This window comes from Myiozetetes cayanensis, unplaced genomic scaffold (assembly GCF_022539395.1).
Source record: "Myiozetetes cayanensis isolate MyiCay16 unplaced genomic scaffold, myiCay2020 scf14, whole genome shotgun sequence".
In the NCBI taxonomy this organism is placed as follows: Eukaryota; Metazoa; Chordata; class Aves; order Passeriformes; family Tyrannidae; genus Myiozetetes; species Myiozetetes cayanensis.
The window spans coordinates 17,367,597-17,389,227 of NW_026087048.1; the positions used below are offsets into that span (position 1 = coordinate 17,367,597).

Consider the following 21,631-nt stretch of genomic DNA (forward strand, 5'->3'; position numbering starts at 1 on the left):
GACAGTTACCCTGGATTTACATTGGGTTATCTGAGATTAACACAGGCTTTAGTATTTACAGAGCACCTACTGTAACTGCAAAGAGAAAACATGGCAAAGCCAACATGCTGCAAGGCTCCTATGTGTCCTTCCTCTTCTAAAAATCTTTTCATTGGGCCAGGTAATATAACAGGTTAATGAGCTAAATTGTTGCCTGAGGGACAGAAGTTGCATGTTTAAACTTCCACCCATGGAGCTGAAAATGCCCCTTGTGAAAGTCAGCGCTAATGATGGAGTCTGGAATTCCACCTTCCTTGACATAATACCAGTTTAAAGGAGAACAGTAAAAAAAAAATATAACTGGGAACCCTGAACCCTTCTTTGCCCTTGGCTCCAAATGCAGCCACAGGGCAGAGTTAGAGTATGTTGAGGTATGTAAAATACTCAGACAATTAAGTGAAACTGGAAATGAAGAAAAATCCATAAAAATCTCCTGCAGAATTGCTCTTGCTGTATAATCTTGCCCCCCCTAGAAAGAGTCCAAAGGCCAACTGGGGGAAAGGAACTCAAAAAACAGGCTTGGCTTGTACTTGTGCACGTGAATGCCTTCACAGAACCATAAGGGTTGGAAAAGACCTCCAGGATCAAGTCCAGCCTTTGGCAGAACACCACCCACAGCACTGAGTGCCACCTCAACTTGACTTTGTGACACTTCCAAGGGTGATGACTCCACCAATTCCCTGGAAAGCCTGTTCCAACTGAAGAAAATGTTCCCAATATCCACCCTGAACCTGCCCTGGTGGAACTTGAGGCTGTTTCCCCTCATCCCATGGCCAGTCTCCTGGGAGAGGAGCCCAACCCCATCTCAGCACAACCTCCTTTCAGGTGGCTTAGAGAGCAGGGAGGTCTCCCCTGAGCCTTCTGTTCCCTGTCACATCACTGCTGGGGCAGAAAGGGAGAGAGCTGAGGACACAGGGGGAGTCTTGGGTAGCTAAAAAGCAGCCCCTGGTGCTGTTCACCCTCAAGCACCGCAGATCTGTCACCACCACAGGCAGGCAAAACTCCATCTGCCCACAGCAGGCCAGCAGTGCATCCCACATCACGAGGGACACGTCCTCCACGACTCCAGTGCCAAGGCTGAGTCCTGAAACTGCTCCTTCCAGCCCAGCCTGGAGCAGGGAATGGTGCAGCCCCGGGCTGTGAGTCCTGCTCAGCTTCCCAGAGAGCCACACGCCCGTGAAGACACGCTCTGCTCCCAGGCTGCCTGCATTCCTCCCAGGAATGGGATCCTCCACAGAAAGTTTGTCAGCAAAAATATAATTCATCACGAAAGAATGAACTACTGTCTTGCTAAAGCATCAAGAGGCACATTCTCAGCAGTCTGGGAAGCTGAGGCAAGTGTTGGGAAACTGAGCAACCTGTGTTTGTTCTTCTGACCGGCACAGCTACAGCAAAAATGCAAAAACGCTTCCAGCACTAGAACATTTAACAGCTCAGATTTCAAACAAGGAGGAACTATTTCAAAGTAGAACGAGTGTACAGAGATGTTTGTTTCTTTAGCTGAATGCAAACTGGATGTGGAATTTCCTCTTGGAAGAAAGGACTGGATGGGAGATGGCTTGGACTCCCTTTTGCATATTGCATCATATATAAAAAAGGATGATATAAAGAATTGCAATTCTAAAGAATCCAGGCAACAATAAAAGAATCATTTCAGGTTAACACCTTCGGTGGGTCTTGCACTGTGCAATCCATCTTTCTATTTTGGTTCAAAGACCTGGGGGCCACAAACAGTTTATTTATGAACCTTGTAATACCAATGCTGAGTTAAATGCTAAAAAATAATAATTACATCTCTTCAAGACAAGAGGTTTAAAAGAGAAGTGTCAGCAATGCAGAGAAGATTTGGAGGTTCGCAGTAACAGAACAACTCTCTGTCTTCAGAATTACAGCACAGCCTGTTGATCTCAAGCACTGGGCTAAAAAGACATTTAAATTAAGTTTACAGACCTAGCCTTATGTGTTTGCAAAGCAAAGGAGATATATCAGTTCCTCGTGCAACACTTGAAATGTGCTGCAAATACACTGGGAATATTCAAACATGACAGCCAGGACTGCTCCCCGAACCTGCTCAGTGAGCTCCAAAAGCTTTTCACAGCTACAACACACAGCAAGGACCACCTGCAAATAAACCTGAGCGAAAATGGAATAGAATTCCTCTTGCTTAGGGCATGGGCAGTGGCTGCAGAGCCCTTGCTGAGGGCAGGGGACGAGGTTTGGGCTGGTGGGTGCAGGTGTTAGACTGGCACAGCCTTGCCTCCAGCCCTCACCTCCCCTACACAGGGTCTGAGAACACAAAACCACAACTTGTCTGGCACAGGTTGGGAGGTTTTACTGCTGCCCATCTGCTGAATGCAGCAGGATCCAGGATCTTACACAGGATAACCACATCCACTGCTGTCAGGAGTGAGTTATTTACATGGGGCTGGGAGCTGTCCTCTCACACCCAGAGTCCGTGTGCTCTGCAAAACAACCACTGCTAATACAAAAATAACACTCTGTCACTGCCACCCAAACAGCCTGTTCTGTTTACAGGTTGTATCTGGGCCTGACTTCTTTTAAATGAGGTTCTGCCTCTTTCTCACACGACTTCTCGGCATCTTCAAAGGATCTTGGTTTGGGAAATGAAGGATCAGAGGCCAAATCACCAGGCAAGCTGTTTGCACACAAAGCATCAAAGCCCGTTATTTTAATCCGTGGTAATTACCACTGTTAGCTCAATCTTGCCTCCCTGATGATTCTTAACAATAAATAACAAATGCACAAGGAAATTAACTGCACGAAGCTGTTGCTTGTTCTGAGATCAATTTGTGTTAACAGAAAAAGTTTCCATCTTAGTCAGCACAAAGCTTCCTCACAGTGATTTGTACAGGACTGGGAACAAACGTTTTACCGTGGAATTTTGCCCTGGAAGGATGAATTTTAAAGAGTTCACTATAATCTAACTTCTACAGACTTTGTCCTTAAAGGAGGAGTTGTTTTAAGCTGGAGTTGCTGATAGCTGTAAAGTCCCCCTAAGTCCAAGCCCTGCATTCTGGATCCTCATGATGAAAACCCTCCTCTCAGGACTTGTGAAGAATTGAACTCCACACCAAACATCTCAGCTATCTGTGTTTCTGGAACAATAAATTCTCTTCTAAGAACTGTCCCTTCCCATACCCTTCTCTAGCAATCCAGTGGTGCCTTTTTTTTTTACCCTTCTACTCAGAGAATAAGAATCTAATTGTGTGACCTAAGTGTCCAGTCAGAATTAACCAATATGTCTAGAATTTTAAGTGCTCATTATAAACCAAATCCAAGTCCAAGAACATCCTGCTGGACTCACACAGGGTGAAATTCCTGGGGAGCAGAGCACTGGCACAAGCTCTCTGCAGACAGAAGCAGGACACAAAATGCAGCACAGAAGTTTTTTGTGCCCTCCTGCACAGGGAAGATCCTGCCCCTGAGTTAAGAATCACAAATAACAAGGGATTTTGCACCGAACCTGCCCTGCTCACAGGCAGACATTAAATCTATCAGCAGCTCTATTTACTGTGACCAGTGTACAAGTGCAGCCTCCCCAGCAGCGAGCCAGGGTCTTTATCAGATTGGAACTATTCACACAATGCTGAACTTTGGATCCATGTAATCAGTGGATACACAATTATTTCATATTCCTCCCTACAAAGAGAATCCAGGGCAATCTGCACACCAAAGCTTTTTAAAATTCCACAAATAAATAACTAACTAAATAACGTTATCTCACCTGTTAGCACGTGGGGACTGTTAGTTCTGGCCAGCCTGCACAGGCTCTGAGTGCCAGGTAATGAATAAAACAATGTTCAATACTCTAAACATCTTGTGGTACAAATTCCTGGCTCAGCATAAATGCAGACACTTTGCATGTGGCAGGTTCCTCCTGCATTCTCCAGCACTGACACCATTAAACCCCTGTATCTCTGACAGGGCAGATACATAAATAATTGCAATTCCTCCAAAAAAATGCAGTCCCTGATAAGCCAAGTTGCCCATCCTGGGCCTCTGCTTCCTTGGATTTTGCTTGCTGGAGTTTGGGTTTTTGGAAAGCGAAGTGCAGCTACTGTATCCCAGTGGTTTCTTGCACATTCTGTACATTCCAGAACACAAAGTAGGTTTTTTGTTTTAAAGAACAGGACAGTTAGAAAGATAAGATAAAACCCAAACTGGACTATAACATTACTGGGAAATTACAGTTCTTTATGCAAACGCAGAGTCAGCAATCAACGGACTGCAGGTGGTTGGAACGAGTCTAGGACTGGGTAAGTCCCAGACTAGGCTGAAATTCAGCTGCTACTCTTGACCCCCTGGTAATAAAATAGTGTATTGTCTGGCTCTGCATGCAGGAGCTGCACAGGGGAGAGGGAGGGAATGGAGCAGGGAGAGGGAGGGAATGGAGCTGGGAGAGGGAGGGAATGGAGCTGGGAGTGCTCTCAGTACCCTCTGTCCCTGCTCAGGCTTCCCTGTGCCTCCCCCCAGCATTATTCAGCTAAGCAATGGTTCTCCCAAACCTCCAGATGAATCACTTCTCAGCTCCACAGTGATGCCTTGAGGGACACAAAACTCTCCACAGCCCCTTGAGAGATCCCCCCTTGTCTCAGTGAGCAGGTTCTGAACTCTTTTAACTTTTTAACATATTTACACTCCAGGGAACCAAAATCCTGCTATTTGCTTTGTAGCTTGCCCAGGCTGGACACAGGACACCTCCTTAGTTCACTGCACTCCTTTCCATAGACTTCAATCTGTTAGAACTGTTCAGAGTCTGCTTTTTGAAACAAGAAAAGCACTTTCAGCATCATTTATAAAGCAGCTTTTTGACAACAAGTCCACCTGTGGTGTGAGCCTTGTGTAGATTTTGCCTTTGGATGGTTAAGCTGTCAATTCACACTCATTTTTATCCTGCTTGGAATACTTTTCTCTGAAGTGATTTCTCTTATACATTTCTCTAAAACTTGGTCATATTCATGAGCCTCTGTTGCAATGTTTGGTTTGTAAATGGCGTAATGGGTGGGTTTAAAGCCAAGCAATACTTTCCAAAGCCAGTTAAAACCCTTCCTTAAAACTTTAAATTAATACAGACAGCTCTATGAGCACCTTTGCACTTATAAAAAAAACAAAAACCAGGTAGTGTTTGTTGTTAAATTTGTTGTTACCTTGGACCAATCGCCCGTTTTCCACTCGTAACAGCCTGTGTGATCCTCACACTCCTCCTCATCTCTCGGCCTGGTGGCTGCATCACATTTGCCTTGAGAGTTTGTGCAGGTCACTGTTCTTTTCTGGATCCCCTTCCCACAGTCTGCTGAGCACTGCAAAACAGAGTTTGGGGTTTGTTACAGGGTGCTTAGAAACGACAACTTTTACCTTGCTAACACAGCTCAGAGGAAAAGCTGGGGGGGTGAACACTGAGGAAAACTGATAATCTGTAAGATTTTACTACAATAATCTCAGCCACTCATAAATGAGTCATTTGGAAAGCATTGTATCTGCCAGTGAAATATTTTACTCGTGAAAAGGGGCAATTCTGATAAAAAACCCTTCTTTGAAAAATATCAGCTGGCTCTTTGCTGGAATTGGTGTTACAGATGAAAAAAACCCACTAAATCTGGTGTTTAAGAGCTCATCATCCATGCTGAGAAAGCTCATACTGAGATTTACAGCACAGAGCTGCCACATCCCTTGATGTATGATGGGTGATAAATGGTGGTGATAAATGCAATTTTAAATCACAGCAGCGTGGGACCACTGTTATAAACGTGTTTCTTTAGTACAGATTGGATTTATCATGGCAAAAATCACAGTTCTCACGTGAAACACATCCATCACCTTCACTTTCTGGTTTTCTGTATGATGGTTTTCCATCACTTTGTTAATTCTGAAGGATTTTAACAAACCAACATTCATGGGAGCGGGCAAAAATTACCCACAAATGCTTTTGTGCCTGGGCTCTATGGAAGCAGCTTCTAAAGAGCAGGGAAATCTGGTCAACCAGTTGCTATCTTTGCCAAAGGTTGGCTGGAAAATCTGTCTTAATGGAGAATTTGTCTTGATTTCCTTGACCAGGTGGGAAAATGACACTGGCAGGGATGGAAACCAGACTTCTGTTTTCAGTAACCAGGTTGGTAACAGAGCACCAGATCTGCTGGTGCTGCCACAGCCTCCTAAATTCATGTCCCCACTCTGCCTGCTCTTCCCTCTCGTGCCACTGCAGCGGTGAAGAGTGAGGCATTTTCTTGCAGAGCCACTGGGGACAGGTGGGTGGAAAGATGATCTGTGCACCAGCTGAGATAAAAACCAACCTCCTCTGGCATGTCAAGTTTCTCCCCTTCAGGGGATCAGCAGGGGGAAGACAGTTGATCTGACACTGAATAAACAGTGAAGAGATGAGATACTCTGTGAGGTCTTTTGAACGTGTTCCAAGAAGCTTCTCCATCCAGGGGGTCTGTGCTGGGAACAAGCATCAGCTTGATAGAAACGACATCAGATGGGCAAATCTCAGCATGCCTGTCTAACCATCCTAAAAACACAACCCGGGCAGTTCTGACCCGCTGCCCTGCTGAAGGACGTGAATGACAAGCGTTTATGAGCTGGCAGGCAAACAGACATGCCCTGAAATGCTCCAGGGCACCGCAGAGTGACTCCCTGAAAATCTGGGAAACCTTCCACTCCATTTACCGTGTGAGCCCCTCAGGGATGGAACATCTTTGTGACCAGCACGAGGCACAGTTCTGCTGGGCACAGGGATGGATTTTTCCAGGCTCTGCAGGATTCCAGGAACTGCTTGTCTGGGCTCCTCAGAGCACAGGACCTGCCAGAGATCCCCACATGGTACCTTAAAGCCACGAATTTGCCCCGAGTTGTCCAGATTTTCCCAAATTATCTATCATTTTCCTCAGTCCCCAGGGCTACACTCGTTCATCTCAGACTACAAAGCACAACACAGAAAATCTTCCAAGCGGTCCAATTTACTGCAAGTAAATCAAGCTGAAGTGGGAGTGCTTTTCACAGTAGGAGAAATCTCTAGGTGGGTTTTACAAGCAAGTCTGGGAAAAACACCAACTATTTGTTCTTCCCACAGCTTTTAAGCCATTCACAGATTAATTCTGCATATACTTTCCTAGACAAAACAGCATGTGCAAGAAAGGTTTCCAGCAGATCTTTGGTGGTCACATATAAATCACCCCCTTTAAGAGTGTTTTTCCTTTCCTCAAGTCATCTGTTTTCATGAAGAATTTTCTAATATATATATTTTACAGACAGTCCACAAATGTGCAGTCTGTTCACCTGAGATCATTATGTCTTATTTTATTAACAAATTACTTAGTTTTAATATCACGAGTTTTTGCAAAGGAGCAATGCAATTTTGTAGTTAAAACACAGCTCCTTTATCTTCAGAAAATCCCTATTTTTTAATCTACTCTAGTTCCCTGACAGTAGAAACATTCACCTTTCCCTGACAGTCTCTATTTTTGTCATTAAAAATGGGTTGAGCGGTGCTTTGTCCAAAACAATCCCAAGTGTTTGGCAACACAAGGGGAACTTAATTTTTTCCACGATGAAGATTGCCTTGGAATTTGCTTTGAAAACAGACATTTTTGACTGGGGACCAGACATCAACTGTGTTATATAACCAAGGCATTCAAAAACACACATTAGAAAATTGATTTATAAAACGATACCACCATTGTGATATTTATTCCACAACATCAGATCTAAAATGCCAAGGAATAAAGTGATTATCACTGAAGAAAAGTCCCAAGTATGAGAAGTGTTCACACTGGCAGAGCATGAAATGTGTCCTGGAGTCAACTGTGCTACATAACAGCACAGAAACGTGCCAGAATAACAAATTTAAAAGCACAAGTGGACAATTATAGCCCCAACACAAGGTAAACAAAATTATCAACGTGAACCATTTTGAAAAGAAATGATCTAAAAACATTGTGTATTTGTATGTGAGTTGTGTGGTAACAAATATGGAAGGTTTCCACTCTGGATTTCCACTTTTCTCTAACTTGACTTTGTCCATTCCACAGAAAGGAGAGGGAAGTCCCTGGGATTGTTCACAAAAGACTCTAATAAAAATTCCACACGTACAACAGGTGGGAACTGCCCCATCAGAACAGCATCAGCTTTGATATAAAGAGGGCATCACCTGAGAGGGGAACATCTACAACACACAAAAGAGCCATCAGACAACCTATTAAAATGTTGGTGTGTTTCTCCACACCTTTTCAAATGAAAGCACTCAGGAAGAACCTGAATGTCTTGCACAAGAGAACAGACCCAGCACCCCCTTAACAGGAAACTTAACGATCACCTCTCCTGCCAAACCAAGATTTCCTGTTCACAAGGGGCACAATGGGATCCCATGATGTTCCTGAGGAGACACTGCTCCTCAGGATCCCCTGCATCCCGAGCTTCTGTCACGTTTAAGCACGTTTCTAACAATAATATTTTGCAAAAGCTCTTTGACAATGTTTTAAAGAGGAGTTCACTGTTTCAAACAGAGATGAGCAACAAGGAATCCTTCTCACAGAGAGGGCTGTTGCTGGACAGAGCCAGGACACAGCCAGGCTGGAATGAGCCTGGGAGAGCTGGAAGTGCTGCACCAGGAGTGAAAGGATCTCATCGTTCAGAGGACCCCAAGAGATACAATATCAAAAGCAACATGGACATCCTATTGGGACTGTTACTCAGAAAGTACAGACAAATTGCCCTGCATTAGCCAAGTCCTGGTCAGGAACTGCAGGTACACTCCCAGCCTAAATGTCTAGGCCATTCATCATTTACATCAGAAATGCATTTATAACACCTGGGAAAAAAATTTAACTCTGTAACTACTCAGAGATGCACCTTTTATATGAAGTATAAGCAGCTTTTTCATGTTCCTGGAATTACACAAAAGAAGGCTGGATAAGGCCCAAGGATTGTACATTCTCTGCAACATGTAGATGCTTGATAAATCTGGTATTTGCTTCATACCACATTTAAATGGAGCCAGAAGTCCTGGTGGGTTGCTACACTTCTGGCCTCAGGTCAGTGAAATGTTTTTTCCTTCCTGGTCAGAGTTTTCAGATGGAAAGATATAGTTACTAAAGCATAACTAAACCCTGCCTTAATAACTCATCCAGCATGGAAATCAAACCTCATCTCCACAAATAACAGTCCTACCCAGTGCTCCAATGCTGGGAGTCTGCTGACCATGAGAACATGCTGAATTTTAAGCACTCAGCTGGATTAAGGCAGAGCTCTGTGCAGTCTGGCTCCTTTCTTGAGTGAAGTTCCTACCTTGGACCACTCTGATGCTTCCCAGATGGACAGGCAGTCCCTTCCCTCACAGCTCTGCACCGGGCTGGGTTTGCTGCCCAGGCAGTAAAGGTCCCTCGTGTTGACGTAGGTGCCGTTCTGCAGCTGATAAACACAGGTCACCTCCCTGTGCTGGACACCCTTCTCACAAGTGGCAGAGCAGGGACTCCAGTGGCCAGTCACCCACCTGGGAAGGAGCCAGAGAAGAAATGTTAACAAACTGTTGGGATAAAACATTATGCTTCTCTAAAAACCAGTGAGAGAAACGGGCAGCTCTTCCCGGATTCGCGGGTGCTTTGATGGTGCTGAACCATCATCACACTGAGATCACTGAGGGGTGTAAAGCAGAAGAGCGTCAGGATCCAAGTGAATATTCCCTCCTGACTCCATGCCAGGCAGAAACACAAGCTCTGCATCACTCCCTTCAACCCCACTCTCTCCAGTGTGGTTGTGGTTTTCCCTCAGATACAGACAGATTTGTCTGCAGACCATTCTACCCCACAAATATTCCTGCCCTTGAGAGGTACCTGGGCTACATCTGCATGCACAGCATCACTGCAGACAACCTGTACTTACTGTGTACAGGCTGGGATGTGCTATGGCCAGACACCTGGCCCTACACAGCTTTCCCACATCCAAGACCAGAATCAGCTTCTCCAGCCTTCCATTGTATGACCTCAAAGCATAGAAATCCTCCACATCCAGGACCATTAGAAGGCAAAGACATCTCCTGCCTCATTTTTCATTCACTCTCTGATGAGATTTCACTTTTTGTAGCTGGGCTTTCCAGGATGTTTAATTGGAATCTCATCTGTTTGAAGTTCATGGCACTCAGGGCTTCGAACCTGGCCAGGTTCATTCATTCTTGGCCAGGTGCATTCTCAACTGCATTTAACAGCCAAGGCTCAAGAAGTATTCAAAAAGACAAGATTTTCTCTAGAGAAAGGATCCCACAATGTTGTTTCCAAGCTGCTGCAGCTCACAAAGATGTTCCACAACCCAATCTGGGTTGGGGTGGGGGTGTTCCCTAAGACCATCATTCCTCTGAGCTGTGGGATTCATTTACCTTGTGAGCACATTTCAGTTGCCATTTCCTTCCCCTTCGATCAAAGTGTGCTGGGAACAAACACATGGCCTTTTTTTTGTTGTTGTTTGCTTTGTTACGTCTTTAAAGTCTCTTTGGCAAACACTCAGCCCAACACTGTGAGGGTTCCTCCCAAGTAGGGAACATACTGATGCCACGAGGGAAAGGAGGCATCCTCACCCCTCCACCTTCCAGCTCCCACTAATCCAGCACCACTGTGGTCAGAGCTGGGCTAGGAGGCAGTGAATAAAATGTCTGAGAAGAATCTGGATTGGGAGGGACGTAGGGAGGGACACTTTTTTCCTGAGGACAATCAGCATCGATCTTTACGCTTCCTGCGACCTGTCAGTGAGGAACATGTTCTCTGTAATTACAGGCATTCCTGGATGGAGGGAAAGGCTGGAGCAGTAACTGTGCAGAAGGCCTTTCTCACCAGGCAATTGACCTTCTAGCCTGTTGTTTAGGGCTGTCATCCAGATTAGTATCCTCATACCATGAATCTTTTACTCGTCACCCCATCCTGGGCTGTCTGTCACGATAACTGGCCCCAATGACACTTCTCAAAAACAAACCTGCTCAGAAATGCTATTTCATTCTGCTGAAGGCTCCTGTAGTCCAGGCAGAACAACATTAGTGCTCAACAACTTATTAACCACATTTCTTTTGGAGCTGTCGTGTAACTTCTCTGAAACAAATCCAACAACTGTTTCCCATCTTCCCATTCCCGAACGGGGAAAAATCAGTTCAGCACGACTTGAAACATCTTCACCCGGTGTAAGTGTCATGAATTAATTTGCAAATGCCATGACTGATGACCTGGTGTGACAGCACTGATGACTGAGCTGACAGGGAAGGCAGAAACCATTTGGTTTGAGCAGGACCAGGCCACCTGTCTCTTGTGGAACAGAAAAGTGTTTCTGTGCTTTAAAGCAGTTGACTGACACATCTGTGAATTCCTGTTGGCTAAAACAGCTGGCAAGACACCAAACTTGTTTCTCCAGACTGCAGTTTTGGTGCATCTCTGAGGCTCAGCACTTGGCACTTTGCTCATGGAATGGGAAAATGGCAGCTGGGAAATCAAATACTTGGGCTGGAAGTATGACAAAACCAGCCCTGAAGTGCAGAAATCAATGTTTATGAGGAGTAACAGCCAGGCCCCCTCGATATCAGCTGGGCTCTGCCCTGTCACAGGTCCATGTGGGTGAGGGAACCTCTGAACAAAGGCAGGCAGGGGATGGAGTGTCTGTGCCTTACGAGCAGGACGTGAGTCACAGGGCCAGGAGCAGCTTCTGTCCAGGCTCCACTCACCAATACTCACTTCAGCACTGTGCCCTCACTGTGATCTACAGCCACTGGCAAAAGAAAAAGGGACTGGAAGCAGAGAAAGATAAAAATCCATTCTTGGCAGAGGCTGTGAGTGAGCTTGCATTTCGGATGGGCAGCACACAGCATGCCAACTATTCCCAAGATGATTAAGAAGCAAAGTTATGGCTTTCCTTTCAGGAAGGAGAAATCATTTTTAGTTTTTTTTTGTTGCTCTTGTGGAGGGGAGAAATCACCTTGTTTCTACCCGGTTTGGTGGTGTCTAGGTAGTGCCACTCTAGTACAAATATAACAAACTGGAAAATTGGCACAGAAAACCTAAATATTATCATCATCATGAGAATAATGATTGCACAGCACGAGCTGAAACCCAGGCTATCAGTACAAAGATGTGTTTGTGGTAAAAACACAACCTCCAACTTCAGCTGCCAATCCACTACATCCATCCCTGATCCCAGCCCAGTGCTCACAAATAAGGAGGAGCAAAGCTGGAAGGGATCTCTGAAACCTCAGAGCCCACCCTGTCCTGCCTGTGACAACTGCTGCTAACATGGAATCGAAACATTTAGAAATGAAAGGCTCTTTTTAAAGCAGTGGGTTTAGTTTCATATCCAGGAGATAAGTGACATTAAATGTCTCCATAGCAATAATATCAGTTAAAGTAGGTTATTTTCAAAGGCACCAAGGGGAGGATCACTTTGACCACAAAACTCCATCCTCTCAGTGAAATCTCTGCCTGGCAAACAAGTAAAGGTGAGTCCCATGCAGCCCTGGCAGTGCCCTGACCCCCCCCCAGCTCCCCCAAAGTCTCCTTCACAGGCAGCTGAAAATATTGTTTTGGTGCCTGTAACACAGAGAATCACTGCAATTATGTCCCAACAGCATCGTTCACAGCCAAAGTGGAAAAACAAGGGATTTATGGGTAAAGTGACTGAAGATGAAAATTCCTGCCAGTTTCATGTTTAGTAAGGAATGTGCATCAAGATATCAGCAGAATTACTGTCTGCAAGTAAAACACACAGGGGAAGGAAAATGGGATGTACAAATAGTATCATGGGATGGTTACTATTAAATTACACCATGGGCAGATTTTCCTCTCTACGCTGTCTGAGAACACACCTGCTGTGTTTAACAATGAGACTTACTTATAGGGTGGCTTTTTTTTTTTTAAAGAAAAGGGTAAGTATTCTTCTTATGACAATGTAAAAAATGACTCCAGTGTTCTAACTCCAGACCCCGAGCTGGCTCTGTATTATTAACTAAGCCAATTAACTGCTGCACACTAAGCCCTGTGTGTATCATATAGAGCTCTTGGCTTCCAGTTACACTTTAAGCCTGTAAATTGATCTCAGGGATTGCTTCACACCAGAGCTTGTTTCGGTTTGGTCTTTCCCTGCCAGGTTATAACCTGCCCTCTGTGGGACCAGGGGAGAGCTCCAGCTGGAGTCCCTGGAGAGCCTCTCATTTTGCCAACAAGCCCTGATTTACGTGACAAACACACTCGTCTTTCTCACAGCCACGGGGATGGCTTTCTCTGTGGTATTATTGTTTGTAATCTTACCTCTACAGAAGACTCAAGAGCTCAATGAGCCCTGCTGGTGGGCAGATCCAGGACGAGAGTGATGAGCTTTTAAGCACAGATTTTAACCCAGTCAGTGGCCTGTCTTTCCAGCAAAAAAATGCCCAGAAGGGTGTGATTTTCAAAAGCCTCAAAAAGCAGGGATGGGCAGGACATGCAATCTGAGAGGGCTGTTCTAAATCTCTGTCTTCTGAGTCTGCCTCAACCTCTGACCTCCCAGTATCTCTTCTGAGGAATTGGGAGTTCTTCTTCTAATCTGCTTTGGCAACGCTCATCTGGCAGGCCCCTGGAGCAAAGTTGAAATATCTTTTGGAGATTCAGTTCATCATTTGATCTTTCCATGGTCAGGATTAGTCATTAACCTTGAATTATCTACACTACCTGCTTGCCTGAGACTCCCACATTTTCTAGGAAAAAAAGAGTTGTCTGCAGCACTATGTACAAAAACCCAGGGGAGGTGAATGTCTGCAAATGAGGGCTTGTAGCTGAAGATTTGGGAAAAAAATGGATCAAGGCTGGGGGTAAAGGAGTTCAACAAAGAGACACGGGGTCACTTTTCAGAGATCTGTAGCCTCTTATAACACAAAGCTATTTCAAATCCTAGGGTAAGTATTACAGCCCACATTTCTGCCTTGAGCCCTTCAGAAGAACAGTGCCTGCAAATGGGTTCTCTTCCACTAACTAAACACCCAGGACATATTCACACATCCCCTCACCATCTACAGGGATTGTGTTACTTTTGTTCCCTTCCCAGTGCTATAGTGACATTTATTTCCTGCTTTCACAGCAATAGCTCAGATGTGACCAAAGACATGTTTGCAGTAACACTTTTTTTCCTGTTATTAAGCCCAATTTTTTTAGATCTAGTTGTAGTTAAGAGCCTGTTCTACCACAGAGTAAAGTGTCAGATGAAATCAGCTCATCTGAAAAAAATCCTTGTGACAGAACCTAATCTAAAGCCCTGTAATCTGAGGGGTTTATTTCTAATAGATTTTATTGAATAACTTTTGGTTTAACACACATTGTTGCATCTAACATACAGGTGAGGACAACCCCACCTCCAGTTAGCACTTGGTTGTCTTCAGCACCCATTTGTGATGCCAAAATCATGCCAAAGTCATTGAAAAGTTACTTTTCTGAGGCACCTGTGTGAAACCGTGGCTCTGCTGATGTCAGGCAGAGCTCAGACCGACCTGCAGCAGGGCCAGCATTTCACACGGGATAATTTTAGCAGGGAGAGCTGGAAAAGGTTGCTGAGAATCAGTCACGTGGAACTGACAGTCACATACACTTTGCTGACATCTATCAAACTCAGCTCATGCTCAAATATGCAGAAGCAAGAAAAACTCTGCTTGCAAAAGGACTCAAATGATTTCCACAAAATACGCACACTCTGCTGCTGTATCGACCTGTCCCCAGACACCACCTCTCTGCTGTACTGGGGTCAAAATAATCAGTTGAATCTTGTATTTTGGGAACAGGTTGGTGCCACACCCAGTGACTAGAAGGCTTTTTTTTTTTTTGGGGGGGGGGGGGGAAGTACAAGGAATCTAGTAGAATAATACAGCTGCTGATGTCGAATGTAGGACTCCAAGACTAACATTCCTGTCTGATTGCCTTTATAAACAGTGCTCAGTAATTTTCCAGTACAGTAGTCATTCTGCTAACAGACTTGCCAACTTTCACTCACACAGGTTTCTATTTCTCTTTAGTGGTTATCATTTTGACAGGTTTGTTTTTTAATTTCCCACCAATAAGACCAGCCAGGGGGACAATGTTTTATAATTTCCATGCACCTTGGGAAGTCCTTCTTTTAAATGGGAGCCATTGTTTTCTCCCTCCTCCCCTCCCCAAATGAGCAGATCACTCTGAGTTTTGGAGGACTCAGTGTAGGGTTCTCAGCACAGATCTTTTAACATTTTAAAACAGGCCAATGGACAACCACAAGGTTGTTGAGTCAAACATTGGTACTGGGGAAAACAGTGAAATAAGGCAGCCTGGGTGTTTACATCAAAGCTGAGGAACCTGTCTCCTGACTCCATGTGAAAACTAATGCCAAATTAACTCCTCCCCATCAGGTTAGCTTGGATTATTTGATTTAAACACATTTAGCAGCAGCCAATTAACCCTCCTCATTCTTCTCTCCATTCCCCTGCCTTCTCTCAGTTCTCTTCCAGAACTGCTCCACTGAGCTGAGTTCCTGGACTGCTTGAACACATCTTTTTGTCTTTCAGTGGCTCCTGAAGCCCTGCCTGGTACCTGCTGACCTGGAACAGGTGATTCTGTGTCCTCCCCATCCCCTGTCACAGCAGGACACCAGGCACCCCCTCACAAAGGTGCCCAGCAGTGTCTCAGGCTTCTGGCTCTGCAGGATTTTGGCTTTTGCTGCCACATCCCAGGCCGGTGTCCCCGAGGAGCAGCCACCAGAGCGCAGCATTCCCGGCTGGCTCGGCCAGCACAGTCCTGGCAAATCCATTAAGCTCCAACTGATTCTGGAGATCCCACCTCCAGCTTTGGGAACTACTTCAGAATGAGCTCCTACGTGGTGCCTCCTTGGATCAGAGGGTGCTAACATTGCTATTTATGCCAGATTTCCAGGCTAAAATGATTTGAAACTCTCCCCATGGCTGCTCCTTCCTTTTTTTTTTTTTTTTTTTTTTTCATGAAACCAAATCCAACACACACCAAAGATGTTTCTCAGCACAGGGCACAGACAGGGTTTTGATCTCATGGCCACTGAACCTTGTGGATGATAAACACTTGTACAGCTCCCAAAAGAGCCTGAGCATTAATGGAAGAACAGACTTATTTGGAACTACGAAATGTCCAGCTCAGCCCTTCAGTTCACAGAAATCCAAAATGTCCCTTAAATTTAGTGTTATTTCCACACAGCCCTGTGAGCAATTTGCTGATACACCCAAAAAATCACACTGCTCCCCCCAAATTCTACTATTTGCAAGTCTTTCACCACACAAACTAAATTCAGAACCGTTCTTCTCCCCATCTACCTGCAACGAGAACACACACAAATGTGGTGCAAGCAGACCAGAATGGGGGAGCCAGACTGATTTCTGTGTTCTGTGTGGTGATTTCTGTGTTCTGTGTGGTGATTTCTGTGTTCTGTAAGTTCTGTATTCTCTGTGGTGATTTCTGTATCCCTGGGCTGTTAAACAGCACTGCCACAGGTACATGGTGGGGTGTGAAGGGAGAGGAGGATTCCCAGTCAGCAGGGTCATATGGACACACTGCATGAGCTGAAATCAGAGCAGGAACCCAAGCAATGGGCACTGTCACCCAGCCCACACCAAGGCACCATTATTTTGGCAGCCCCCAGCCTTTTGGAAGGGCTGATGAGGTGCTGAGCCAGCCTGAGGGGCCTTGGCTGGCTCTTAAATCTGGTTTAATTTTCTCTCCCCAGGCACCGTTGTGGTGTTTGAGCCCTTGGAGAGGATGGAGTTGGATTCCAGCCCACGGATAGAAAAGTGAAAGTGGAATAGAAGAAAGAAAGAAGGAAGTGATCCATGTAACCACAGCCCTGACCTCAGCAGCGTGCCAGCTTTCAGAGAGGATTTGGAGGGCAACAATAATCAAGCACACAGTGGTAAAAGGATGCAGGACAGGTTTCCTTCAGGCAAAACTCACTGGCTGCGTTTCTTTGACTAAAATAACTGGTTTTCCAGACAAAGGAAATGTGGTAGATTTAATCTGGTTGGTGAAGAAGTCCTTTTGCTGCATGGGGAATGTTTTACTGGTGATACCCTGGGAAACATGGATATCATTGTGCAACCTGTAGTACTGTAAAAGAGTATCAGGTGTGAAGGGAATTTAGATTAGCCACTAGTGGACTTCCTGAAAGATCTGTCCTGCATTTGATCTAACTCAGTCTGTTCATTAATGACCTTGGCACAGGGAGAAGAAAAATGCTGAAAACTTAGGGAAAATGCTGACAATACAAAGTGTAGAAGCACTGTCAGTACCTCAGAGGATTAGGATGTCATACAGGAAGGACTGAATAACCTTGAGTACTGCAATGACAAAGATAGGATGGAAATTAATGGCACAGAGAGCAAGGCTGTGTGCTCAGGGACTATTAACAGGCATCTCTGTGTTAAAGAAGGGTTTGTAAGCTGAAAAAAATGAGGAGGAAAACATCTCCAATGACTGTAAGCCACAAATATGATGCAGCCACGAAAAAAGCAGTAAGAAGTTAAAAGAAAAGGAATGGATTTAGCCCAGAAAAATGATGGAAGGAGGAGATACAATGGTTTGCTGTCTCCTATGGCACTGAGCCCAAGGCAAAGAGCAAGGGAGGGAAAACGCTGTATAAGCAAGGGAGAAGAGCTGATGCACAGAAAAAAGGCTGAAAAACGACAATGAGTAATTAAGGCTGGAAATAAAAGATCCTGACCCACATGAACAGCAAGGTCACAGCAGAGCCTCCCAGTGAGGGAAGGAGACTGTGGAGCAACACCAGGTTATGGAAGGGAGTCTGTAATGCTGCCAGGGGGTTCAGAGAGCTAACCCTTGGGCTCAGGACGTATTTTCAAGTCCTAAACAGTGAAACTACAAGCTCAGGTCTCCTGTGGTTTTCTGCAGATGCAGGCAGGGATTTCTGGTGCAGCAACAGCACCCATTCAGCAGTTCCCTGAAAGAACTCGACCTCCATGAAAATCCACGAAGAGCAGATGAACGACCAAGCGTTTGCACACAGACCGCTCCATCACCAGTCCAACAGTTGGGAGACTTCCCGTGGTTTTGGCTCTTTTCCTGCACTGGAGGGGAGCAGTTTGACACTCACAGCCCCAGCCCTGCCTGCTGCAGTTGTGTGGCCACTGGCCGACCCGTGTTTTCAGTAATAACAGCTGATGGGATCTGCGATTCCCCAGCCCGGGGCCAGCCCGGCGTGTTTGGGTTGGTGCTGGGAGCGCTGGAAGCAGCCCCTACTCACCACCCAGCAGGAATCCAGAGCCCATCTGGTTACAGCAGGGTTTTGTAAGAAATACTTCAAGAGCTAGGCAGAGGATTAGAATAAAGAGGTGCTAATAGGGTGCAGTTGGGACAGGAAAGGAAGCTGTAAAGAATTTAATGGAAAAAGAGGGTCAAGGAACGTTAAAAAATAAAATAGGAAGAAAAAGAGGCATTTTTTTTTTTAAAGGTGAAAGAGTAACAATAATAAAGAATGAAAGATTCTTTTCTTTTTGCCAGTTTCAACAAAACCCTTTAAGAAAATTCTCTTCTGTGACGTTTAATTTTAAAACATGTCAGTGTATCCAACCCATTTTTAAATCCTGCTTTGTTTTTCTCAGATGCTGGGTTGCAGTTGGAGAGTTCTGATCTTCTCCTCGGCCTCATGAAACTGCTGTCCCCTGCCCCACATTATTTGGCTCTCCCAAGAGGTGGCTGAAGTTCAAAGGGATATATAATTTACAAAGCACTTTGGGATCGTGCTGGAAGAAAGACACAGTTATTATTAACATACCCTTTTTTCTCCTGATCACTTTATATAATGTGACTAATCTTTTTTTATTACAATCTCAATAGCACCAGCCTCTTCCTCCATTTAAACAACATGACCTCAGCCCATCCCAAAGAGTTTGTAATCTGGGTTATGATACACGGATTGAGAGAGGAAACAAAGGGACAGCGTGGGACGGTGAATTAAAGTCACACAGCACATCCAAAAGTGAAACAGAGACTGGGTGTCCCCTGACCTGATCCTGTGCTGGCCATGAGACCCCTCTCTAGAGATAAACACTCTGTAAGGTGATTCTCTTGAATTTTGAGTAGATAGAAGGTGTAAATGTAGTTCAAAATGCCCAAAACAGAGCAGGTTTACCAGAGAAAGGAGAGCATTGTTCCTTCTCCTGAACTCAGGTGAAGGGCTTAGGTCTGAGTGGAAACGGGAAAGGACCGTATTGTAACAAGATGCTACAATAATTTTACTTGAAACCCTAAAACAAATTCAGGGCTCATAAAAAAAGCATTGACATGGTGAAAGAGAAGGGTTTCTTTAAGATGTTCTTGGTCAGAGAATATGCTAAGCATGCATTTCTAATGTCTGGGTGGGCAAACGCAAGTGGAAATTTAAATTCTACAGAGGCACAGAGAATGTGCTTCTGAAAATGTTTCCAGTTAAAAGCATGTTGAGTGTGAAAGTGCAGCCTACACGGAGGGAGGGAGGGAGTGTGGTCTATCAGATCATCAGCAAGGATTCTGTGGCCTTTCCGGGTGCTGAGAACATTTGGTGTCTGCTGTCACCAGGACCAACAAGAGGGACACTGTGCCAGAGCTGATTGTTCCTGGGGAGAACTCTGCTAGACTGTGGCTGTCAACTGCCTGGCAAGCCCACAGAGAAGAAGAGATACCTTGGATTAAGATTAAGGGCTGGACCTGAATCCCCAAAGGAACAGTCTGGTTATAGGAATGGAGTAATCCTTTCTCAGGAGGCTTTGTGTGATGTACCCCCACCTGGACAGGCAGCAATGCCACGGTGGGTAACAAAGAGGAGACTTATCCAGGGGCTCATGGTCATGGAATCCCCCTGAGAAACAGCCCTGGGGGTCTCAGGGCTTGAACAGACCTGATGGCCAGGACCTCCCTTTGCTGCCCTCCTAGTAAAGGCAGGAGCTGCCCACGTCTTCCAGAGCTTTTCAAGTTGCTTTTCTTCATCTCTACCACCTTGAACCCCTCCAGGTACCTGCCTGGCCTCCTCCAGCCTCCTCCCAGTGACTTCATGAAAGTTCTAGAAGCAGCATTTCATGCCAGGGTACAAAAAAAAAAGCAGATGCTTTTTGTTTCCACCTGAGAGTGACTCGACAGCAATCCCAGCACCACTGGATTTAGGAAACTTCCTCATGGAAATGACAGTTGTTTCCTCCAAGCCCCTGGGAGTTTGGCTCTCCTTACACACCCCTGGGAGCTCAGGAGGTATCTCATTAAACCTTCCAGTACTGAAAGCTGTGTGGCCACAACTGTACAGCAGCAACAACAGGAGAAACTGAAACCTGAGCCAGCCTGGCCTTCCTGATGGATGACCTGGCACTGGGATTTCCCTGCTCCAGGGCACTTTAATCAGAGTGCAGGTCTAAGGAGAAGGAAGTGTGCTGGTTGCCATTTCCCCTCTTGTTTCTGCAAGGAGGATTAGCTTTGTAGGTGCATTTCCCTGGCTTGCCTGATTATAAAAGATGCAACAGCCAGCAGGTTGGTTTGAATGTGATTTTTTAGGTATTTATCAGCTTTATCCTGAACTGATTTTATGTTAGAACTACTATGAAAATTGGAGAGTCTGTAGTAGCCTACAATGCTAAAGGTTACTGAAGAGCAAGAGTGAACTTTTTTGTTAGCGAACAAACTGAACAAATTAATTTACCTTTCTACCTTTTGTCATTTTGGCCAGAAATGTTTTTTTTTTTTACACAACGCAGATCTAAATTAATTCAGCTAGAAGTGCTTGCCAAATCAGAAAGAGAGCTTTTTATTGCTTTTAAAACTTAGATCTCTAATTACTCCTACTGAGGGGAAAAGCACCTAAAATGTGTTTCATCATAATTTCTTGAGTTCTTTTTTTTTTTGCAGCACTGTTTGACAGTTAATTAGACCCTATTCTGTGCTGATTCAGGAAAAAATTAGATATTTAGTCATTGGACTCTTGTCTAACTTTACACTGCAAGTTGCTCTGTCTCCCAGGAGGCAGCCAAGGGGAAAAGAAAACCATCCCCAAACAATGCCTGGAGGCAGCTTGCAGGGAATCTGGCCCTGCTGGCCACAGATTAAATGGGCTTTGTCTGAGGTAATGAAAATCTGACCTGCTCAACAAAAGGAAATGAATATTACAGCTGCTTACTGTGGCTAACAATGTGTCCCAGTACTTCCAGACATTTTCACCGTGTTCAGCAGATGGAGGCTTTGGAAATGGGTGATTTCTGAAGGGGAGGGATATTGGTTTTCCGTGGTTTTGAGCTCCTTACCGTGACTGGCAGGGGTGTGTGTTACATTTCCTGACCTGGGGCTCGGGGCGCGTCACTCGCTGGCAGTCACTGTCATTCACCACTGTCATGGTCTTGTTAATAATTCGGGTACAGGACACAATGGTTTTCCTTTCACCTGCAAGTCAGACAGAAAAGAACTCTGAACAAAACCAGGCCAACTCCTTACCTAAATCCCAGCAGCCTGGAGTTCCCTGCTCCCTCTGCAAGGTGTGTTCTACCACCCCTGCAAGTGATTTTATTCTCCACTTCTGCCTTACCTTTGCACTCTTATTTTTATTTTTTTTTCAGAGAAGCTGC

General features: G+C 45.1%; 1 protein-coding gene across 1 annotated transcript in view; it reads right to left on the minus strand.

Moving 5' to 3' along the window:
• Nucleotides 1-21,631, minus strand: part of ADAMTS17 (ADAM metallopeptidase with thrombospondin type 1 motif 17) — a 157,601-nt gene that overhangs the window by 15,586 nt on the left and 120,384 nt on the right. Inside the window, exons 21-23 of the mRNA XM_050309744.1 lie at nt 21,314-21,449; nt 9,343-9,547; nt 5,208-5,360 (exon numbers count right to left, since the gene is read on the minus strand). Coding sequence (XP_050165701.1) covers nt 5,208-5,360; nt 9,343-9,547; nt 21,314-21,449 — 494 coding nt within the window. The remainder of the gene's footprint in view (nt 1-5,207; nt 5,361-9,342; nt 9,548-21,313; nt 21,450-21,631) is intronic.